Below are 23,597 nucleotides of genomic sequence, written 5' to 3'. Positions count from 1 at the left end.
ACCCCTTTATATTATGTAGATAACCTTAGATAAGTTTTAACGATAAACCTGCACTGTAATTTAATTCACTGAATTGTAAATACAATTCGAGAGCGCTGTTTCGTATTTTATTGCAGTTTGATTGCCGTCAACTTGAAAATAGAAATTCCTATTTTTAGCGATTCAGGAATAAGCGCGTTTTATCAAAATTGTCCCGGTTGTGAGCGTTAGCGGAAACTAATCTATGCATTTATACAGGGATTCAAAGAATAAATTTGAATACATGGTAAGTTTACCAACTTCTTTTAGTGCGTTTGTGATACCAATGTAAACTGCTTGCTGTAGGTGTGGACTGGCCGGTTTGTCACATGATTTAACAAATAGTAATAATAATGTATGTATATTCATCCGTTCGTTGTTTTTTCCTGCAGTAAGATCGGGTCCCTGAAGATTCGCCAGAATCCCATCTGGTACCTTCAGAGACTGCGCATCTATGTCATTCCAAAGCGAGCTAAAAAAAAATTATGAGATCTCCCGGCTCATAAGTGAGTGCATTAAGGAAATCAGTGGCGTGCCACTGACTATCTATAAACAAATAATATTTTGGTTAATTGGGTCGCCACTGCACTAGTTTTGGTTAGTTAATCGGGAACTTTTTTTTGTGGAAAATAAATATCTATCTAAAACAAAATATCTAGTTTTTAGTTACTAACTAATGTCCTTCAGGAAAAAAATATTATGAGATTTTTACTTTTACAGTTTTTATGAAATAACATAACATCTTAACAACAAGATAAATAATAAACGATTAAAAAAAAACACTACCTGCTATTAATAATTTATAACAAAATTGCCTATTAATAAATTAATAACATCCCTTTTTGAAAAAAAGTAGAACATAGAGACTAGATAAGTTGTTGGACTCAAATCCCTGCCAGAGAAGACTGGGAAAACGGGCCACCAATCAAGGCAGAAATAACCTGGTATGCTGATGGCTCAAAAACTCAAGAAGGAGTAGGAGCCGGAATATACGAACCTAGGACGAAAAGGAAAATCTCTATTCCAATGAGTAAGCTAGCAACAGTGTTCCAAGCAGAGATCACTGCACTAGAACACTGTGCAAGAGAAATAAAAGCGAGGAAGATCCGTAACAAATCAATTGCAATTTACACCTATAGTCAAGCGGCTATAAAGGCCCTGCAATCTAATAAAATAACATAAGGCATTAAACGAGATAGCAAGCCAGCACAAAGTTACTCTATCATGGGTACCCGGGCACGGAGGGCGTAAAGGTAATGAAGGCGCAGACGACGCAGCCCGCGAAGGGTCGTCAATGCGCCTGATTGGACCAGAACCCTGTTGTGGGGTGACCAAACTCGTTGCAAAAACAGCCATCAGGGATTGGATGGACCGAGAATCCCGACGATGGTGGAAGGACATCCCGGTGCAAAGACAGGCCAAGGAATTCCTAAGGGGCCCATCTACAATAGGAATGCCGTAAGAATAATGGTAGGTCTGCTGACGGGCCACTGCAGGCTTAAGAGGCATCTAAGCCTGATGGAAGTGGAAGAAAGCACAGAATGTAGATTCTATCAGGAAGAGGAGGAAACAGCCGCACACGTACTGTGCCACTGCGAAGGCCTAGCGAGAGTGCGTGTCCATCTGCGGGGCGATACCAAACCAGAGGCAGAGAGCAGCTATGCGAGGGAGCCATTATCGAAGTTGTGGAGTCTGGTTAGAGAGACGAACCTCGATAAAGCTCTATAGCTATGGAGAGAGTCACAATAGATCCTCTGGGTCGCAGTGACGGACAGGCTGATTGCTAGCTCTCCCAACTGTTAATCTAATCGAATTTAATCGCCTATCTGGTAATAAGACGCGAAGAACTGAATTTAAAAACTGATGTCAAACAACCTCTTTGACATTAGAATTTTTCAGATTTTTTAATAAAACAGACGATTGCTTAAGTAGAAATAATGATAATAATTCTCTGCGTGCTGTCGTATTAACGATATTGTCATGACCCTGCAGAGAAGAGGTTTTTATTTTTTAATCGAAAACCGTATATCCGATTGTAAGAATAATTTTTATTTTAAGAGAAATCAGTGGCGTACCATCAATGTCTGCCGAAGTATACAGCTCAAAGTCCATACGCCCGCTATTGGTGTATTTAAAAAAAAATGGTACAGTAAATAATGAATCTTGATACATAGTACTATGATTTGAAATTTAAAATTAAAAAAAATATATATTTATCTCATTGAACTAAATTTGCCAAATCGAAACAATCGTCTAAATTTTACTTTGCAAGTGTTGTCGGCTTCCTGTGATATAGGTCATTGGTTACTTCCAGATTACGAGCTTTTCCTCAAACACAAATTGAAGTAAACTCTCTGGGCTTGTTTTAATCCAGAAACATGTCGGATACACCATAATTACCAGACCGTTTTACACCTTAGGGGTCTCCCATTAAAAGTGGTAATTCTAGCTGCTAGTTAATTCCTCTGAATGACAACGTATACAAAATTACACAATTCCATTGTCAAAACATTATTTTATATGCTTCCATCCACCGAATAATAATTTTTATTTGGGTTTTTTATTTTTTTCAGCGAAAACCGTACATCGGAATGAAAAAATTAAGAAATTAAATTGTAACAATGATTTTTATTTTAAGACAAATCAGTGGCGTACCATCAATGTCTGCCAAAATAGATATGTGAAATTCCGAAGTGGTGTATTTAAAAAAAAATATGGTGCACGACATATTGCCTCTTAATGCATAATTAATATGAGCCAAATTTCTTTCAAATATCTAAAGTGGTATTACAAATATTAAAAAATATATGTATTTCATTTTTGAATACTTTTCACATAAAATTTTCTTTTTAAAATTAATTAGAAAACAACTTGTATATATTAATGTTAGCACTATAAGATAGGTAGTTTCTATTTCTGTATATATGTCTAATTTGTTCAGTCCAGCTTATTGTCGATTAAAATTCTGTTTAAATAACATAAATTTGGTTTTAACATTGATTTTTCACTTATTAAACAATAACCAATCGGTGTACAGCTTCTGATCAGCATTCACAATATTATCGTTGTCCTTAAAATTACCAAAACCATGCACAAGCATTGAGTCGTCAACAAATGTACAATATCTTGAGATCAAACCGGCGATCTTTGGGGTATACCTACTACCGCATACTACCCTCCGCGCGGTTGACATTTATATATATTCTTAAATACTGTAGTTTATCAGATAAATAAGTATGCAGAATGTTATACACGTCGCCTCTGGACCCTATTAAATATATTTTTTTCAAATGAAGATCAGTACTAACCACATCAAAAGCTTTTTGAAGATCTATAAGCACCGTTATTACTAAGATCGAACTCTGTCTTTAATAAAGCCATACTGAAATTCATCGAGATCTATAAATGAAAAAGATTATTCTTTTTTTAATCTCAGTGAAAATAATTTTTACACACTAGTATCACTAATAAAGCGATAATTATCCGTGCATTTTCTGCAACCAGACTTAAGTATAAGGCTTATTCTATTAATTTTTATTTTATGTTGAAAAACTACAAAATCATTGCTAACATTAAATATATCTTGAACTGTTACCTGGTCATGACGAGGGACCGACGCTATTATTAATCGTAATAATATATTCATAATTTCTTGTTCATTACACGGATCCAAAAATATTGGATTGAAATGAATATTCCTATTTTTTGCAATTATAAATTCAATACCATCCACGCTATTTTGATTTTTAATTAAACTATTAATAAATCGCCATTGCTTTTTGTAATTATTACACTTTTTTTTAAGTATTGATGTTTTAAACTTGTGATGTTTATTCCGGATTGTGTACATGTTCTCATTTTTTTTTATCAATTCCAATAGCTCCTTGGTCATCCATTTACTGTTTTCATGGTATCAGATAACTTTTACATACCGCGCCTCAGCTTTACATGTGATAAGGTCATTTATTATATTTTGAAATTATGCGATTGTTTTCTATTTTCTGACTAAATATTTTTTTAAACTCATTGTGACCTACACTTTTAACATCTTACGTTAGTTTTTGTTTATATGACTTTATACTTTCTGGGTTGTTAAATACTAGTTTCAATCACTATGGGGAGGCAACATTTGAAGTTTGCTTGGTCAACTATTCCGTAGTCTATAATAATCAGGGATAAAAATCTCATCTCAGAATCTGTAAGAAATAAGAATAAATCTTGAAGATAAATACTGTTTGGGTTCACCCAAGTATTTTATACTACAGTGAACGGCAAAAATATAGAACAAACCTATTTCAAAATGGAGTATTGGATTTCAAGAAAAATTCACTGACTAATAGTAAAGGGTCAAAAAGCATGCCGATACCACATACCTTTTTTAGATAGAGCATGAAGATTCTGACTTATTTTCCATAAATTGTGACTTGCTTTTTAGAAACCCTATCTTATTTTCCAGAAATTCTGACTGAAATCTGACATTCCGACTTATTTTTCAGAAATGTGGACTATGACTTAAATCAGATATTCTGAGTTATTTTACAGAAATAGTGACTCTGATTTTCAGAAACTCTGATTTATTTTTCCATAAGTGCTGACTTTTTATTCGCAAACTCTGACTTAAATGGAAGATCCTGTTTTTGTTGCTTCTTACTATGTACATAGATCACTTTTTCTACTCCCAACTCCAAAATATCTAATTATGAACCGATGAATTGGTTGCATAATATAGTATCCCTTAATCTCAGTTTTTTTTTCAGGCGAGTTACGGATTTCGGGGTCTGATAGTGCCGGTGGTGACAGCTTTTCACGATAATTTGTAAGTTAAGGCGAATTATATACCAGACCATTCGATTTACTGTTTCTCTCCAAGTTACAGGTCTCTAAATTTAGATGTCATTTCGAATTTTGCGAAATACTTGCTCAGTTCCGGAATACGTGGGGTGTTAGGTAAGTAATCGTTATTATACTGTATAATGTATACAGGGTAGCTCAGGACGGTGGGATCATTTTATTTTTAATAATCTTAACCGTGATTCGGGTCTTTACCTTCACCATATGGGAATCAGCCATCCGGGCAATGTTCCTGCCCCTCCTTTAGCTCCGCCCCCATCAAACGATATAATAGGTGTTTTTTTTCGATGTATAGAACTTTAAGTTGGCATTACTGTTCAAGATGGCGACCGATTTAACAGCTGTCAAGTGATTTATTCTCAGTTTGGTTTGGCAATTCATCATGATTAGACTCACGCCTGAACAACGCTTGCAAATACTGCAATTTTATTTCGAAAATAATGGTTCTGTGCGGAATACTTATCGCGCACTACGTCCATTTTATCGTCGACAAAATCGTCCATCAGAGCAGTTAATTCGATTAACCATGGAACGTTTTCGCACCACCGCCGTACGGTGCGTACAGAAGAAGCTATTGCTGCTGTAGAGCGTAGCATCCATCCACTTTATGGAAGATTTTGCGGAAGGATCTTAGTTTTACGTGCTTACAAAATCCAACTCGTGCAAGAATTGAAGCCAAACGATCATCCAGTAAGGCGTAGATTCGTCGAATGGGCCCAAACCGAGATTGCCGTTGTTCCCGATTTTCATAAGCGAATTTTGTTTAGCGATAAAGCGCACTTCTGGTTGAATGGCTAAGTCAACAAACAAAACTGCTGCATTTGGAGCGAAGCTAATCCTCAAGTGTATGTCAAAACACCGTTACATCCAGAAAAACTGACTGTTTGGTGCGCTTTATGGGCTGGTGGAATCATTGGTCCGTACCTCTTCAAAAACGATGATGGCCAGAACGTTACAGTCAATGGTGATCGGTATAGAGCTATGATTACTAACTCTTTCATTCCTGAATTGAATTACCATGATGTCCAGGAGATGTGGTTTCAACAAGACGGCGCAACATGTCACACAGCTCGTGTCACAATCGATTTATTGCAAGACACGTTTGGTGACCACCTAATTTCACGTTTTGAACCTGCGAATTGGCCTCCAAGATCTTGTGATTTAACACCGCTAGACTACTTTCTGTGGGGCTGCGTAAAGTCATTGGTCTATGCGGATAAGCCACAAACGCTTGACTATTTGGAAGACAACATTCGCCGTGTTATTGCCGATATACGGCCACAAATGTTGGAAAAAGTCATCGAAAATTGGACGTCCAGATTGGACTACATCCGCGCCAGTCGTGGCGGTCATATGACAGAAATCATATTTAAAATGTAATGCCACAAGATTATCTTTCGGATAAATAAAATTCATGTCAAGTGAATAATCCATCGTTGTTTTATTGCAACTTAAAGCTCTATACATTCGCGAAATGTCAGCAACATTGATTCATCAACAACCGATTAAGGAGGAATCCAGAAGATTTGTAAATACTATCTGAGTAAGCTTATTATGGAAGGTTTTTAAGACACGGCGGCCGAAAAACAATGAAAAACTTGGAAAAAATATTTAATTATTTAAAAAAAAAATTTAGTGTTGGTCTATAGAAAATCCTGTAACCTCCGCTGCAACTGCTAGAAATTATAGAAAATTTCAGTTGTTCATTATTTTTTCTTCTCGCTCGTATCAAGTTCGAGAAAACTATAAAACTTTCATATAAAAACTTTTTTTATATCTCTTCGAAAAAAAAAGAATTAAAAGGCCTGGCGAGTTATGAGGAAATACCCAGATCGTCAGTAACGTTTACGTTATTTGGAACCAGTTTCAGGTACCACGGGCGAAGGCATGTCCCTGAGCATACAAGAGCGAAAGGACTTGATCAAGGCTTGGGCCGAAGCGGTTCAAAATACCAAACAGCACCTCATGGTGCAGATCGGCGGCTGTCCTCTGCCGGACGTCCTGGAACTGGCGCGTTTTTCCGAAAAAAATGGCGCGGACGCTTTACTCTGCCTCCCGGAACTTTATTACAAACCGAAAACCAACCAGCAGCTGATCGAATACCTCAAAGTGGTGGGAGATGCGGCACCAAACACTCCTTTGTTCTACTACAATTTTCCTTTGATGACGAACGTGACTCGTACGTACGATTTCGTGCGCCGCGCAATGTTTCGGATCAAAATATTGGACGATCAAAATGGTCAAAATTAAGATATAACAAATAACCGATAAATAAGAACTACATAACCAGGCAATACAATACCATTTAGAAAAATCGTTTTCTCCATTTGTGCTTTATTTTAAAGCATCAAATATAGGCGTCCTGTATCGAAACAGGGATAAGAATTTATTAGATGTTTAAGATGATCATGTCTCAGTATTCCTCTGATAAGTCAAAATGATTTATAAGTGTTAGTAATATCAATATCAAATATTCCCGAAGTTTGAAGGAGCTTTTTATATATTGTGACTGATTCTCATATTGGTGAAAAGTAAAGACCTGAGTCGCAGTTAAGATGGTTTGGTTGCTTATAGACATCCATGGATTACCGGATTTTTCTTTGATATATGCAAGAATTCTACTTTTACCGATTAAGATAATATCCGGTATCATAATTGAGTTCGGCTGAGTGGTGCTCTTTCATGTTCCTTGAGTCTGGTTGAGATTTTTCGTCCGGTCTGTCCCAAGTATTCTTTGCCGCATATGCATACAGTGCTGTAAACTTTTGGTATCTCAACGGAATATTGTTGGACAAATGGTAAATGTGATTTTTACTTTATATTTCGTAAGAACTTTTGATATATGGTCAGTGATGTTTTGAATGTAAGGAAGGTCAACAGTGGCGAGGGTGTGGTTGCTTTCTGACTCATTGTCTTTGGAAGGTTGTAGTGAAGTGTATTTTGTGATGGATGTGGAAATTATTAGAGCGAAGAGCTGATGTAGGCTGTTTTAATTCTGGGTTCAGTGACTTAGGTTCAGAGAGTTTCATGCCGATGTAAACAAGAAAGTTCATAACCGTTGATTTTTGGGCCGGATGGTGATGGGTATCGGTCTGTGTGCATAGGTTTTCTGTAAAAAAAAGTGATCCAACATTAAGTCTAATTTTCCATTAACCAGAATATCTAAGAATGGGAGATTATTGTTAGTTTCTAATTCAACGATAAAACGCATACTACGGTGTATAGAGTTAAAATGACCAAGACAATCTAGTAGGGATTCTTGACCATGAGGGTAAATAACAAAAGCATCATCAGCGTAGCCGTAGCGTCGATGTCGAGGACTTTCTTGTCAAAGTCTTCGCGATGACTGGTGATAATGATTTTTCCTGATGTTTGTTCATAAATTTGACCGGAGCTGACAATAGATAGAAGGGATAATCTTAGTCTGTGGATCTTCGGGAGTCCGTAGTAAAGAGGAATTTAAGAGTTATGAGAGGTGACACATTTTTTCACGGATTCTGATAGAGAAGAAGCCTTAACAACAAACTTAAGGTTGAGATCACGTAGGACGGCTTGTTCAAAAATCTCTGAATTTGTTCGATCCATCAAAGACAAAATGCCGTTTGATTTACTAGGAGTTTACTAGGAATAAGTCATCTGAGATAGTGTTAATGCCTCTCATTTAGCTCCGCCCCCCTCAAACAATATATAAACACTTAAAGAGTAAAATCCAGAAGTTTTATGAAAAGTATTTCAGTAACCTGTGGAAGGAAAAAAAATTATTGCACCTGTTAACAAAAAAGTTAATTTTTTTTCTACTCCCCGTCATTTGTACTTTCAGTATAAATAAATTCTGCTACCAGCATTTGAGATTATCAAAACGTTTCGAACCAAATAAAAAATTATTTTTCTATTCCCGTCTGTAAAATACCTAATTACGCACCGATCTAGCGTGCGGGAAGCGTCGCTTTACCACGTCAGTTTCGTTTCCCATGAATCCGAGCCACTTCGACCATTTCCGGGATTTTACCGCACGGGTTTGGGAGCGATCGGATGTTTTCGGAGATATTTCCCACGCTTTGAATTTTGACGTTTGTCAGTTCTGACGGTCATATCAGTGAATATATTCGTGTTGTTTTGCGAAAATGTACCCAAAAACTAACGGTGGTAGAAAAATTATACTACGCAACACGTTCGGTAAACTTTTTGACTCACTCGTTTATTAAACACTCGCTCCGCTCGTGTCAAATAAATTCGTGAGTCAAGTGCCGTTTACCACAATTGAAATTTATAAAAAAGTTTACCCTCCAGTGCGAAACTTGGCACGCAGCAAATTTTGATCGCCTAATATTGGTCATTTGAAACACTGTGCGGTCGGCAAGTATTTTTCAACTTTTAGTGGACGTGGCGGATTTCCTAAACCGATCGGTTGACCAACTCCCCACTCTACGCGGCGTCAAGTTCACTTCGAGCGACTTGAATGCGGCTCAAGAGGCTCTCAATGCAGCAAGCGGAAGATATACAATTTTTCTTGGAAATAATACCGTAAGGGCCTCATTAATTGGAATTCTACCCTTTTCGCAATAACGTCAATTTTGATTATCTTTGTTCGATATATGCCCAACAGGTGGCGACAACAAAGTTTTGAAAAAGTGGAGTTTTTGTATACCTCTATTTCAGGTTATCACTGTCGGTGAAACGTATTCCTTTATTAACTTGTCGCAAGTTTTAAACAGTGTCTGAAAAAAATGCGATCAAATATGGAAAAATCCAAAAATAAAGATTTTTTTTTTCAGTAAACAGAAAATATACAAATGAATGAACAAATAAGTAGCAGATAATTTAATTGTAACAACATTTCAGTCAATAAAGAACTTGAATACGGCATATCTAAATTGATAGAATGGCCTACAAGATCTATAGGTATTACTCCAGTGGATTTTTTGCTCTGTGGATATTTAAAATCAAAAGTGTACAACGAAAAAACGCAACATTTAGATAGTTTTGGTTAGTTAAAAATTAGATACAAACTAAGGCAAATTAATGAAAATATCCCACGCAATGAAAGGGTTTTGTATAACGCTTAGCACATCGTCAAGATGTTAATGGTGGCCATTTTGAACACTTATGACATACCCGGTTTCTATTAATTTTTTCTTATTAAAAATTAAAATGTCAATTATAATAATATATGAGCAGTGAAATCGATAATAGAGTATAAAACCGGCCAATGTCGCCAATATGGATTTTGAGAAATAAATATTATTTCAAGGGAGACGGGTAGTAATGGGAATTCTCAGATTGCTGATTCTTGGTTCTGTAATTCCGTTATTATTGATTTTTAATTAGATTTTTTTTAATTATTACTATACCGGGTGTTTCAAATTCATCACCATTAACCATTAAGTGCTCGCTAAAGTTGCGCGTCATCTTTATTTTAAAACTTCCCAAAAATCTGTAAATACATTCTCATCGGGACTTTACGGACTCGATCTTACGACCAGGTCAAAAATCCCTTACTACGTTTCGTTTTCCGCAAACTATAACAAACACTGTTACTACATATTTATTTATATCTAATTCGCTGGAGATATATTGTAACATCAACAACAACTGTGGCTTGTTGATTGGCAAATATTTTTTTTCCTATAGTTTGTATTTATATTTTTTCCTAAAATTTACGCGAAGAAATATTATTTGACAATCAAAATCAACAAGCGACAGTTGTTGTTGATGTTACAATATATCTCCAGATAATTAGATAACAATAAATACAAACAAACTTGAGTAAGAAGTTAATCGCAACTATAATCACAAATACAAGAAAAAAATATCTGTAATAGTGAAAAAACTTTATTTAAAATTTTACAGTATTCTACATGCTGACAAAATTGCTAAACTAAACGAATGGATCACTTAATTAACATATAAATAAAGGCCAATTGCGGGACCCACACTGCTGACCCAAAAAACGCAATAAAAATTGCCGACAGTTGATTTGGTTTCCCAATGTATTTATACACGGGCAGTGTCTGCAACAAACAGGAAATCAGTCGATTATTTCGTGTCTAACTTATTCATGTCATGTTGAATTGATCAACACCACTTAGTTGTAGAAATAAAATACAAGGTTTGTATTAACTTGGGGCATAACTTAGATCAATTGGTTACTTTTAAAACAAAAATTTCATATAAGTATGGATCCACAAGACCTTCGTTTTTGAAAACGTGGGGTTAACGTTTGAAGTGTCAATGCAGGGAATATATACGCTATTACGGTGCCCAAACTGAAGAAAGACGAATTGATCAACATCAAACATATATATGATAATAATAATAATTATTATAATAGTAAACTGTCTTTATTAAAAATCAAAATATTACAATATAAGTTATAATAGAAGAGTGGCGACATTCGCAAACCAAGACAACAGCACTACCATAATTGTCAACAGAATGCTAAATATGTATATCATATGCATCGTTAGTACAAGAAATAGATGCACTTCATAAACTCATACGCTTTTGCTAGATACTGGCGGGCCTAATAAACAATATTAACGAAGGACTTCATTGTGCGGAGGGGCGTTCTAGCATAGCTTAAAAATTTTAACTAAAAGATCCCTGGAAAGTTGCCGAAGTGTGTCTAGGAGCGCAATATTTGAAACAATGGCGGGTGTCTCGATTATGAATATCATTTCCTCTGCAAAGTTTATCAAACAAGAACGATGGAGTTTAGGGAAAAAAACCAAGGTAGCTAACTGATCTTTACAACGGCCCTCCAACTAGAGCCAACCCGAATCAGAGAGGCACTGGAAAATATGGTCAGTAGAGAAGTGAGCTGTATAAACTGAGAACAGGATTTGTCCCAGAATACTCTCCTGGCGAACACCCCTATCCAAAGCTGAATTTCCTACAACTACACTTTGATATCTCTGACAAAGAAAATATTTAAAAAATGAAAGTAGTAGTTTACCCTGAAATACCTCAGTTTAGCTAAGAGAAGAAAATGATTCAAGATGCTATACTCCAAGAATATGAGGCAAGAGATTAATTTAGAATCAGCTGCTCCCAATAAATCAACAGTAATATGAAGCAAGGCAGCAGTAGTGCTGTGGAGAGGTCGAGAACCCGATTGAGTGTCTGGGAGGATTTGGTTATCGCATAGAAGCTGACGAAGTTGGTTAGCTGCAATTTTTTCAACAACCTTTCAGATGGTTGGTAATAAACTAAATACGGAGTAGTCAAAAGAATCAATTTCATTAGCGTTAGTTTTAATACTAATAAAAATTGTGGTAACTTCCTCAGCGTAAACTATAGTAAAATGCCAATAATTAGGAACAAATTGTTGAGCAGTATAATTTGCAGACACAAATGTTGTTGTTGGAATGATGTTGCACTTTACAGAATACCATTGATCAGTATGAATACATTAATATACTGGAAAACGTCATGCAACATTCAGAAGCAAATTTATTAGTGCTGCATAAATTCCAACACGACAATGATCCCATAATTATATAGATGTTTTACGGTGGTCATCTTGTAGCTCAGAGCTTAACCCAATACAAAATCTGTGGATGATCGTTAAAAGAAAATTAGGTTGAAGTATTTGCAAACGTCTAATACATTCTTGAACTCCGTAGGTTTTCGAATTGCCTTCTAGGGAATGCGTTGGTCAGGAATTTGATCCTCTGTGTTTAAATACTTAATTACAATCAGTCCAATATGCTTCAAGCAATTGTTAAAATGTAGATGTATGTATGATTGTAATCTGAATATTATACAATATTCTATTGAAATATTAACAACTTCATTTATAAAATAAAAATCAAATAAGATGCAAACACTAATTATTTTTATTTTATCAATTATTTTACTAAATTGTCATAGTTTCAATGTAAAATTAAATTTATGGGGTGAAGTGGTTAAAATATCGGTAACTAACATCCTGGAATAGATTGTCAGTGTGATTACAAAAAAATGTGCAGGTTTTTCTCCTCTGGTCGAAGCAGCCAAGAAAAGATAATGCAGTGGTACACGCCCTTATCATTCTCTGCTTAATGTTACTTCTTATTTCCCATTTCTTTCAATTGCGATACAGTTGCTATTCAAGAAGTTGCATTAGTAAAATATAGTTCATATATGGTAGCACGTCTTTTTTGTTCCGAAACTTTGACGTAATCATTATGGCGTCTAAGACATGTTGAATTGAAGAATATTTATTTATGTAACAATTGCAAAACGTATTACTTCTTCACGTAAGTGTTTTCAGAAAAGCTCATTTTTTTAAGCAAAAAAAATCTTCCTAATTAGACGTATAAAAGACGTAATAATCACTTAAGAAAAACCACAGCAAAAAGTGTTCAAGGAGTACTATTTACAAATCTTCTGGATTCTTCCTGCGTCGGTTGTTTATAAATCATTCTTGCTGACGTTTTGTCAGTCATCCTTCAGGGCTTAATTCACGTTCATTTGATAACAATAATCAAATTGAGCTGGCAAAAAACTGTTAAAAATTAATTTCCAAACAAACCTAAAATAGTCACGTCTCTGCAGTGGTCGATTTTTTTGTCGCCATGCTTTATATTTTAATAGATTTTTTATCATGCTAAATCAGCTACTGATGTTTGTTGTCCAAAATACTGTGTTTCCACATACTTTAATTAGATATCCGGACATCGATTTCCTATCTGATTCACTGCCATAATCAGCATCAACATAGAAAATTTTATTCTCCTCTCTCGTTACAGAGTGATGTTTAATTTCCCCTTGATGTAACGTAGACTTCTATTTAAATTTCTCCATTTGCAATAATTAACAGCATAGCATAGGTCAGTTCGTGCGGCTATGCCCTTGACATGCCTTCCCTTCATTTATTTGTGTGGGGTCTATCGTCGTATACACGTTATTGCCATCAGTCCGCTTGAACAGTTTTTCTAAATGCAGATGTATTTCACTGCTGTTATTTCATATTAATGCCAAGAAAGGTCTTGACAGTAAAAATACATGAACTGTTTAATTTCAGAGTGTAAGTGTAAGTTAACATCCATATGATAGGAGATTAGATTCCCTGCGACAACTGGCAAATGGAGCATAGGTTTCTTTCGGGACATATCCTTGTTCTTGTGAAGAACATTTGATCACCAGTCGTACTTTGTGATTTTCAGTGGCATTGTCTTTGACTTGTTTTACCGTCCATTTGTTGTTGGTGGCTACTCTTCCTTGAGGAACTGGTGTGAATTGCCAGATTTTATTTAGAGCATTCATTTCTTCTTTTCTTTAAACATAATTGCAGTCTTTTCGGTATGAAGGTCTAAAATAACATAATCTTCCAAGTAACATGGAAAGATTTTCTGTCTTATACTTCTTGTGATATTGTCACTTATACTGAGTTCATTTTTTTCTCATGTTCAGTTTGTTGGTTCTTGCCAGATCGTTTACTTTGTTGTGTTGTCAAATGTCAATGTCAAATTTTTTCTTTAGCCTTATGACTGCGTTTAATGTGAAAATAATAAATATACATCCTAACAGAGTAACAAATAAATTTCTTAGTACCAAAAATTGAAATAGATGTACCCTTTGCTGCCTGCACTATAATCCAGTCAAAATAAACATTTGATGGAGCCAAAATAGAGCTAAAAAATGGCAGAGACGTTAAATTCGTGACATATCGGAAATCCCCTTCGATTCGCCTTGTGCAAAAAAATTTATTCAAAGTCAAACGTACAAAATTGAGTTTTTTTTCAGTTTTCCAATTTTCTAGAAAAAAACGGTAAGAAAATAGGTCTGACAAAAGTTGTAGATCATACAATTCTCTACAAAAATTATTGAGGCTCTTTTTTTCTTACGACTCACTGTTCCTGAGATATACCGGTTACAACTATTCGATATAAATAAAAATAAGAAACTATGGGTTTAAAAATAAACGACCATTCTGTCAGTCCCTATTTCCCCTTGCCGTTGTCGTTGTTCGAGTGTGGAGAGTCGTATAAATGCCTATTTTTGAGATAATTCAGATTATACTGTCGTTGTTGGGGAAGATTTTGATTTGTTAATACTACTGACTGCACGGACTTAACATGAAAAGATTATTTATTTTCTGAAACCTGTGAAAGCTCAAGTACAATGAAGAATATATTCATCACAAAGTCTGATTGCACATCGAAACTGTCAGGCTCATATTTTATTTTTACACGCAATTGTAAAATGACATTATTTAAAATGTTCGAAAAACGTAATGATTTAATTGATTGCGCAGAAATATTTACAAAGAGTGACTCTTCTCCGCACGAGATCGGTACAAATGGAATTCATTTTGTTCTTGCAATGTATGGTGCTCCAAAAGAAATGATTGCATGGATAAATACAGATATAACACAGTACAGTTGTCCAGTCTACCTTCAATATCTGCCTCTGCCTGTCAGCATTTGTATCGTGTGTATTATCAAGTTTAAATATGGCTAGGAAATGAGCTGAACCCAGAAGAATACGGTTCGAAATCGACTTCCTCCTGCTCCAGAAAAACTGTTCAGTGCTGTTTTCTGTAACTGCAAGATGTGTGGCTGTCAAAAAGTGGGATTATTTTGTTCGCCAGTCAGGGCCAGAGTTTCCAATAGTGAATCAAGTACAACAGAAGAAATTATTTATGATTCTATTGAGGAGACGATTGATGCATCTCTGTTCTTAGAACAGCGAACAAAGATTTTGCAAGAAGAAGATGAAGAAATAATTGTTGAAGCAGAAGTAGACAATTATCTATTGTATTGTGTATGTATTGTATGTATTGTGGACACGTCATGAGAGGAGAAAAGTACCAACTACTCCAACTGATATTACAAGGAAAAATTCAAGGAAAGAGAAGTGTAAGAAGAAGGCGTCACTCATGGATGAGAAACTTACGTGGCTGGTTCGGGTGCACCACAAACCAACTATTTCGGTCGGCTGTGTCACGAATACGAATAGCACTGATGATTGCCAACCTTCGCAACGAAGACGGCACTTAAAGAAGAAGAAGAAGAACAACATTTAGAAGAAAACAACTTATTCCACTTACAATCAATAGGATACGATCTGATAAAATTTTCTTCATTACAATAGTTCGTGGAGTACACATACAGGGAAAACCATTTATATTACACTACCTCATAGGTGATGCGGAAATGTGTGCATATTATGTAAAATATGAATTTTCTAATTGTTGAAACCGCGCTAAGAAAAAAGTGCATGAATAATTTTTGTAGAGAATTGTAAGATCTACAAATTTGGTCATAACTATTTTTACGATAAAATTTACCTTTTTCAAGGAAAATGGAAAAACCTCTGTTTTGTATGTTTCACCTTGAATAAATTTTTTGGCACAAGTCGAATCCTATGGAATTTTTGACGTTTCATGTATAACGGTGTATTTAACGTCTCTGCTAATTTTCAGCTCTATGCGAATTTTGCCTAAGTTTTGACTTATTTTTTGTCTATTTTGACTGGATTGCTATTTATCATTCTCCATAAATATCGCATATGGCAGATCGTCATAAAAACGGCGCTGGGCTATTTTTTTTTTGTTCCCTCTGAGAAGTACGTTTATGAGATGTTTATGAGATACAATTTTATGTAGAATTTAGTGGAGAATATAAAAGGTTATATAACATTTTTTCATCGAAGTTGTTTATTTTGTTAATGTTTGGTTTTTTTGAGCGAAACATAGTAAGCTTTATATTTTACACTACTTTAAGAAAAATATAGCACATAAATACTTTACCTGACCCGGGTTGGGTGCTGAGGAATGTCTTAGACCGACGTTTGGAATCACTCTCGAAGAAGGAGTTTTTTGAGAAATTAGGATCGGGCCCAATTTGCGCAGCAAGTCAGGTCTTCGCATCATATTGATTCCAATTATCGCAGAAACTTTTACTCGAGCCTGATGTGACAGTTATTTCTCTACCCTTTGACAGTAATAGAAAAGTCAGATTTGTTTGATGCGCGTCTTCTAGATTTTTTGGAATAAGCATGCCGCTTTAAGGTTCGATTCACACTACAGTCCGGTCTTATTGTGATTGCGATTGATGAACAATTTGAAAAACTTGAAAATTTTCATGTTTGTTTTTCCCACATATGTCTGACTAAAGAAGACCGCATAAGCCATTCATAAAATTGCTATTGTTGTGATGACAATATATGCATTTAGCCAAGGAACGAGTGCGGTAACAGGTGTTGCCTAAATATAAACGGTTGCTATGGTAACCATGTAAGATGGGAGAAAATAATTTCCGAGAGTGGCAATACATAACAAATAGTAAATTTGAAATGTTAGATCAAATAAGCTCTGCGAGTTATAAAAATATAGTAGTATATACGGGTGTGTGTCCGAATGGTGTGTCAAAGTATGTCATTTCCTACTTGTTTTAGAAAAATATGTAAAATACAAAAGTTGCAGATAAGACTAAAAGAAACAATCTAAAAGCATATTTATTGGTGATTCATGAGTGTGTGGATAACCAAACTTATATATTTTTAAATGGAATACCCTCTATTTGTAGATACTTCCTTTTATACTGAATCACACAAAGGTTATTATGGTTTAAACAGTGTTTTCGAAATCATGGTCATTTTTTCGTGAACATTTAACGCCGTTTCCGACAGAGATTTAAACAAAAATAAAATTGTGAACTGCGCAACTTTGATAAAGCCATTTAAACAAAAATGCAATGTGAAAATATAATAATAGTTCCAGAAAAAAACACTTAAAAACTATAACACAAAAAAAATGTTTAATTAAGGTTCACTTTATTTATTGGTCGAAATGTCTCCCACCGAGTTCGATACACACGATGGGCATGGCGTGCAGGAGTTCCATCATAAAATAACTACTGCTCCAAAAAGTCCAAGTAAACTCGTCCATTCACTGCATTTTCGAAAAAATGAGGCCCTACAACGTTATTTCTTATTACATAACCCCAAACATTTAAATACCAGTTTTACTGACTCGGTGTCATAAAATATGCCTAATACAATAATTTCACTTCGAGTAAAACGATTCATTAAATTCTCAAGAGTTCTTTTAGAGGTCTGCCTTCTATCGGGATACAGTTGCTTGTAAATTCTCGCAGTTAATAATGCATTCTTGCTACATACCAGTACGAAAATCATGTGGACCATTTATCCCATCGAAAGATTCGTGATTGAGTTGCAAATTAATCAACTGACAACGACTTAATTGAGACCAACGAACTATTATTAATAACGAAACTAATACAGAATTGACAGATTTCAAATAATTATTTATTTGAAAGGACTTACCGCACATCTTGTCTTTGTAGACTTCCAAAAGGCGTATGACATAGTTCCACAAAACGAGTTGTGGATAAGTACGGCAGATAGCGGTGTGTCACCAACCTATGTATGTGTGAGCTGATAAATCATTCTATAAAGCCTGTTTAAGTTGCACACTTGCTCCTACGTTGTTAAAAATCTGTGCAGAGAGAAGGTTAAAATCATCGATGATGGAGATAGACGAAGACATCTGGTTTACATTGGTTTTTGCGAACGACCAAATGATATGTGAACGTGAAATCTACAGAAACAGAATTCCTGAAGGTGGCAAAAAAAACTATTAACAACGTACAAGTTGCCAATAATTTTGTTAAGGGATGTCGTATGCTTCAAATACTTGGCAGTAGATTTCTCTATACTACCTACCATTGCTACAAACTTTTATGGTTTTGACTACGGAATCAGTTTAAGACCCGCCTATTGTAAAGCGGAAGAGACCATTCTTTTCAGCACGTATACCACAAACTAGGACCGTATTTAGGATGTTAGCCGACAAGAAATGTGCCGTTCGGACTGTTGTATTTTAAGAGTAGCATTTAAAAGTAAGAATGAATTTTTCACACTCTAACTGCGTCGTTGGATGACAGAAGCATGGGCGATATAAATAATAAAAGCGTGTCATAAAACAACTAAATGGGGTTCTTTTGACAATAAAGTATTACGGAGAAACTCTCCTAAAGGCAAAAAGACGTGGTCTGTTATTTCTAGGCTTGAACATGTTAGGAATAACATAACCAGAGAGAAAATAGAAGCTGAGAGAACGATACTAGATTGTACAAAAAGAACACGTCTAATTTGATATGGCTGCATGTGGTTGCGGACTCCACACTAAAGAAGGAAACGTGGCAGATCTTCAAAATGGTGGAAGGATGACGTTTTAGTAGACTGGAATGACCCTCAACGCATCAATCGTATTGTCCTTTTTAATTATTTTAAGGAAATATTGATTTTTTGTTAAGCTCCAGAGGAGCTGAGAAGCACTTTCACGAAATCCGTCAAATGGTTTTGGGTTTACCCTGTATCATGTAAACATCCTTCCTCATAATCGAAACAATAAACAGTTGAGTTACGAGGTGATGCCGGATAGACGAAAACGGTAAATGGGAAACGCACGACGCAGTCTAAAAGGACCTAAACGATTTGTCAGTTACTTTTTTAAATTTGCATTTACTCCGCATTGTTCAGTTTTTTGCCCTCTGTTTTGCCCCAATATTTGCCAACTTTCAATAGGTATCGTTTGTGAACGGAACTCTCGATTAACACGGAATTTCAACTCGATAACCTAAAATTACGGACACTTACTTTGTTATAATGAAACTTTTCGAGTAAAATACCACAAATAGCCGACAAAATGGCCGCTGATATCTGATCGCTTCAATATTTTATGGGCCGCTGCACATCGCCCAGTATTAGTACGGAAAAAATTTGAAGCACGTAGTTCCAACAGTTCGAATGTCATCCGGCTTCAAATACTGGGCATCAGAGAACAGACAAAAAAGAAAGGGTTTCTTTTTCTACCCTACCGTTCCCGAGATCTCGAGTTTAACGGGGAACATAGATACATTCACGAAAGTTCATTATAATTAATAATATTGCCAATTATATTTTCTGAGGATAGTGTATCCAAGCGTCATCGTTCCCTTGTAATTATTTCAGTTAATATCAGCGGCGACTATGCTCGGCTTCAACTCCTTTATTCCCGCAACCTTGAATTTGGTGCCGGAATTAGGCCACCAGTTGCTTGAAGCTGCGAACAGCTGCGACTTGGAGAAAGCGAAACAACTGCAGAATACTGTTACCAGAGTAACTAAAATTGTCGGCGCCACTGGTGAGTATTTGCCAATACGGAAGACCATACGGAGATTGAATTTTATTCGGTTTTTTAGGATCCCTGATCCCGGGCATAAAAGCAGTCATGAACGCGTTTTCCCCGATCAAAGTAGGCCCTGTGCGACTCCCCTTACAAAATTTAAGTGACAATCAGCTCGCAGAATTGGAATCCGCCCTAAAACCTTATATGTAAAATACGCAATAACTCAACAATGAAGGTGTAGGAGTTTTTACAAATTGAGATAATAAGAGAAATAAAGGTTGTGAATTTAAAGTACGCGTTAAATACGATTAAAACGGCAGAAACATTGTCAAGTGTGGAACAAGTTATAATGAAGTGTTGATTATGAATTTTATGTATTTGTTATTGCCACGATTATACGATTTTTTAGGGTACTTATTTCTCTTGAGTGTTCACTGCGGAGGGATAAGTTATGGATTGCAAAAAATTCAAAACAGCTGTTGCAAAATCCACGAACTTAACTGGCTAAAAATTGACAGTACTTTGAAGTACTTTTTGGCATCTACGGTTATCCAAATGATTAGCACACAGACTCTCACTGCCATGATATCGTTTTATCTTCGTTCCGCAGATCATTTTCTTATAATGCTCTTGTAATTTTTAATATTGTACCCGAATCAGTATGACTATAACTTCTTGAGCAACCCAAGAGGGGAAAATAAAACTAAAAAACTAAGTTCTAGCGTACATATTTGGTAAACGTTATACAACCAAACAGTTGAACTCCTTTTTCAGGCCAAATTCACATATTTCATAGGCGTTACCAAACCATTTTGTTAAAATTTGGCGCGAAAAGACCAAATGAAGGGCCTATATTTAAAAATGCGTATTGCATTTGAAACGAAATCCAAAATTATACCAATTACACTTCTCTTAAAATTTTCGGAGAGAATAGATTCTAAATAACATATTAAAAATATATATTTTTTTGTGTGATTGCTTATTTTTTTCTTTATATTTAGTTATGAAGACTGCTAGGGGTACTGTAATTCAATCTGTCTCAAAAGTGCGACTTTATAATGGTTATGCTTTCGTAATATTTTATTGTTCTAGCTATTTCTTTTTCCGTCATATTTATAGCGCGATACATCCTTAATAGCTGTTTCTTGACCCAACGTTTATTTAGCATACTGCCCTTTATTTTAGGCAAGGAATGACCACCAATTTTTTCGCACACACCCTCTGTTGTATTATGTCAATAGTTGTTAGGGTTTATATTTAAAACAAATGGTATTACATACATCTTATTATGTCATCAGTTGTTAGGGTTTATGTTGAAAATAACATACATATTAATGACATCTTAATAAAATTGATTTTCTTTAAGTATTACTTACTTACTGTTCAAGATGGCGACCGATTTAACAGCTGTCAAGTGACTTATTCTCAGTTTGGTTTGGCAATTCATCATGAATAGACTCACGCCTGAACAACGCTTGCAAATACTGCAATTTTATTTCGAAAATAATGGTTCGGTGCGGAATACGTATCGCGCACTACGTCCATTTTATCGTCGACAAAATCGTCCATCAGAGCAGTTAATTCGACTAACCATGGAACGTTTTCGCACCACGTTTACTCTTATTGATAACTCGCATCCCCAGAGACGCCGTACGGTGCGTACAGAAGAAGCTATTGCTGCTGTAGAGCGTAGCATTGAGGAAGACCCGAATGAGTCCATCCGCCATCGAGCACAGGAATTGAATCTGTGTCCATCCACTTTATGGAAGATTTTGCGGAAGGATCTTGGTTTACGTGCTTAAAAAATCCAACTCGTGAAAGAATTGAAGCCAAACGATCATCAAATAAGGCGTAGATTCGTCGAATGGGCCCAAAACGAGATTGCCGTTGTTCCCGATTTTCATAAGCGAATTTTGTTTAGCGATGAAGAGCACTTCTGGTTGAATGGCTACGTCAACAAACAAAACTGTCTCATTTGGAGCGAAGCTAATCCTCAAGTGTATGTCGAAACACCATTACATCTAGAAAAACTGACTGTTTGGTACGCTTTATGGGCTGGTGGAATCGTTGGCCCGTACTTCTTCAATAACAATGATGGCCAGAACGTTACAGTCAATGGTGATCGGTATAGAGCTATGATTACTAACTCTTTCATTCCTGAATTGAATAACCATGATGTCCAGGAGATGTGGTTTCAACAAGACGGCGCAACATGTCACACAGCTCGTCCCACAATCGATTTATTGAAAGACACGTTTGGTGACCGCCTAATTTCACGTTTTGGACCTGTTAATTGGCTTCCAAGATCTTGTGATTTAACACCGCTAGACTACTTTTTGTGGAGCTATGTAAAGTCATTGGTCTATGCGGATAAGCCACAAACGCTTGACCATTTGGAAAACAACCTTCGCCGTGTTATTGCCGATATACGGCCACAAATGTTGTAAAAAGTAATCGAAAATTGGACGTCCCGATTGGACTACATCCGCGCCAGCCGTGGCGGTCATATGCCAGAAATCATATTTAAGATGTAATGCTACAAGATTATCTTTCGGATAAATAAAATTCATGTCAATCGAATAATCCATCGTTGTTTCATTGCAACTTAAAGTTCTATACATCGAAAAAAAAACACCCTTTATATATGGAGATCTAGCTTGCGGAAAGTGTTATCTTACGCGGGTTTGGGAGCAATCGAATGTTGTCGGAGATTTTACCGAACGGATTGAATTTTGATGTTTATCAATTATGAGGGTCATGAGAGTGAATGTATTCGTGTTATTTTGCAAAAATGTACCCAAAATCTAACGGCCGTAGCAAAAGTATAGTATGCAATACAAGTGAAAAACTTTTATTTGTTTATTATTTAATTATTAAGCGTTCGCTCCGCTCGTGACAGATAAATTCGTGACTAAAATGCCTTTTATCGCACTCGTTGCATAAAATACTTCACACATTTTTTGAATTTGTGTCTGAAATAGTTTTTGGCTCTACCAAATCGATTTAATAATTTTTTTCGTGCATTTTTATCCATAGGAAGCTGTGGAGATTACTTATTAATTAATTATTCAATTATTTTTTATTATTTTTTTTATATAGAACTTTTTGAGAACAACAAACTGAAGACAGTTAATTTATAAATTTTAATAATTATTTATAAGTTTTAATACCGAATTTTCGAGAATCAAACAGGTATAGATCCTAAGAATTACTACATCGGATGGCCAAATATATAGTAAAGTTGTAATATAGCTATTTCAAGTCGAGTTTGAAGAAATGTTTATAAGCCAATCTTCAGTTATTGAATTCAATATGATCGCAAAATTAGACAATTTTTATAGTTTAGGTAATAAATCACCAGTAAAACAAATTTTGGCAATGACAGCAGGAAAATTCATGACAGTAACAATATTTATATTTGCCATTATTGTACTTTATTAAATGTGATTTAATTAAAGCTAACACGCATTATTCAATTGAAGAAGAAGTAACCATATTTAAGTGGGATTATGCATGAAACAGTATTAGAGCATGTTCTGAAATGTTTTCAATTTATTTTCCTGCTATAACTATATCTTCGATTTTAACAATTGAACGTATTATTACC

The 23,597-nt window shown here is 35.5% G+C and overlaps 1 protein-coding gene across 2 annotated transcripts; it reads left to right on the top strand.

Annotated features, from left to right (window-relative positions):
- Positions 1 to 126: 126 nt before the first annotated feature.
- Positions 127 to 21,308, top strand: LOC132707427 (N-acetylneuraminate lyase-like). 2 transcript variants are annotated; one of them, XM_060679283.1, is made up of 7 exons: positions 127 to 265; positions 4,776 to 4,834; positions 4,895 to 4,965; positions 6,734 to 7,048; positions 9,248 to 9,393; positions 19,834 to 20,005; positions 20,064 to 21,308. In XM_060679283.1, the coding sequence occupies exons 1-7, from the start codon at positions 224 to 226 to the stop codon at positions 20,198 to 20,200; spliced, it is 942 nt and encodes a 313-aa protein (XP_060535266.1). In that variant the 5' UTR covers positions 127 to 223; the 3' UTR covers positions 20,201 to 21,308. The 2 variants fall into 2 exon arrangements, with proteins under 2 accessions (XP_060535266.1, XP_060535265.1); XM_060679282.1 differs by having other exon boundaries at positions 4,889 to 4,965.
- The last annotated feature ends 2,289 nt before the right edge of the window (positions 21,309 to 23,597 follow it).

This window comes from Cylas formicarius, unplaced genomic scaffold (assembly GCF_029955315.1).
Source record: "Cylas formicarius isolate icCylForm1 unplaced genomic scaffold, icCylForm1.1 PGA_scaffold_9__14_contigs__length_23061073, whole genome shotgun sequence".
NCBI classification, from domain to species: domain Eukaryota; kingdom Metazoa; phylum Arthropoda; class Insecta; order Coleoptera; family Brentidae; genus Cylas; species Cylas formicarius.
This window is presented reverse-complemented; position numbering and strand designations above follow the sequence as displayed.

What these genes read in the sequence shown, in the direction of transcription:
- LOC132707427 (XM_060679282.1), top strand. Translation starts at nt 224, where the DNA reads ATGCATTTATACAGGGATTCAAAGAATAAATTTGAATACATG. An exon ending in AGAATAAATTTGAATACATG is followed by an intron (nt 266 to 4,775) that starts GTAAGTTTACCA and finishes TTTTTTTTTCAG; the next exon opens with GCGAGTTACGGATTTCGGGG. An exon ending in TTTTTCTTGGAAATAATACC is followed by an intron (nt 9,394 to 19,833) that starts GTAAGGGCCTCA and finishes TAATTATTTCAG; the next exon opens with TTAATATCAGCGGCGACTAT.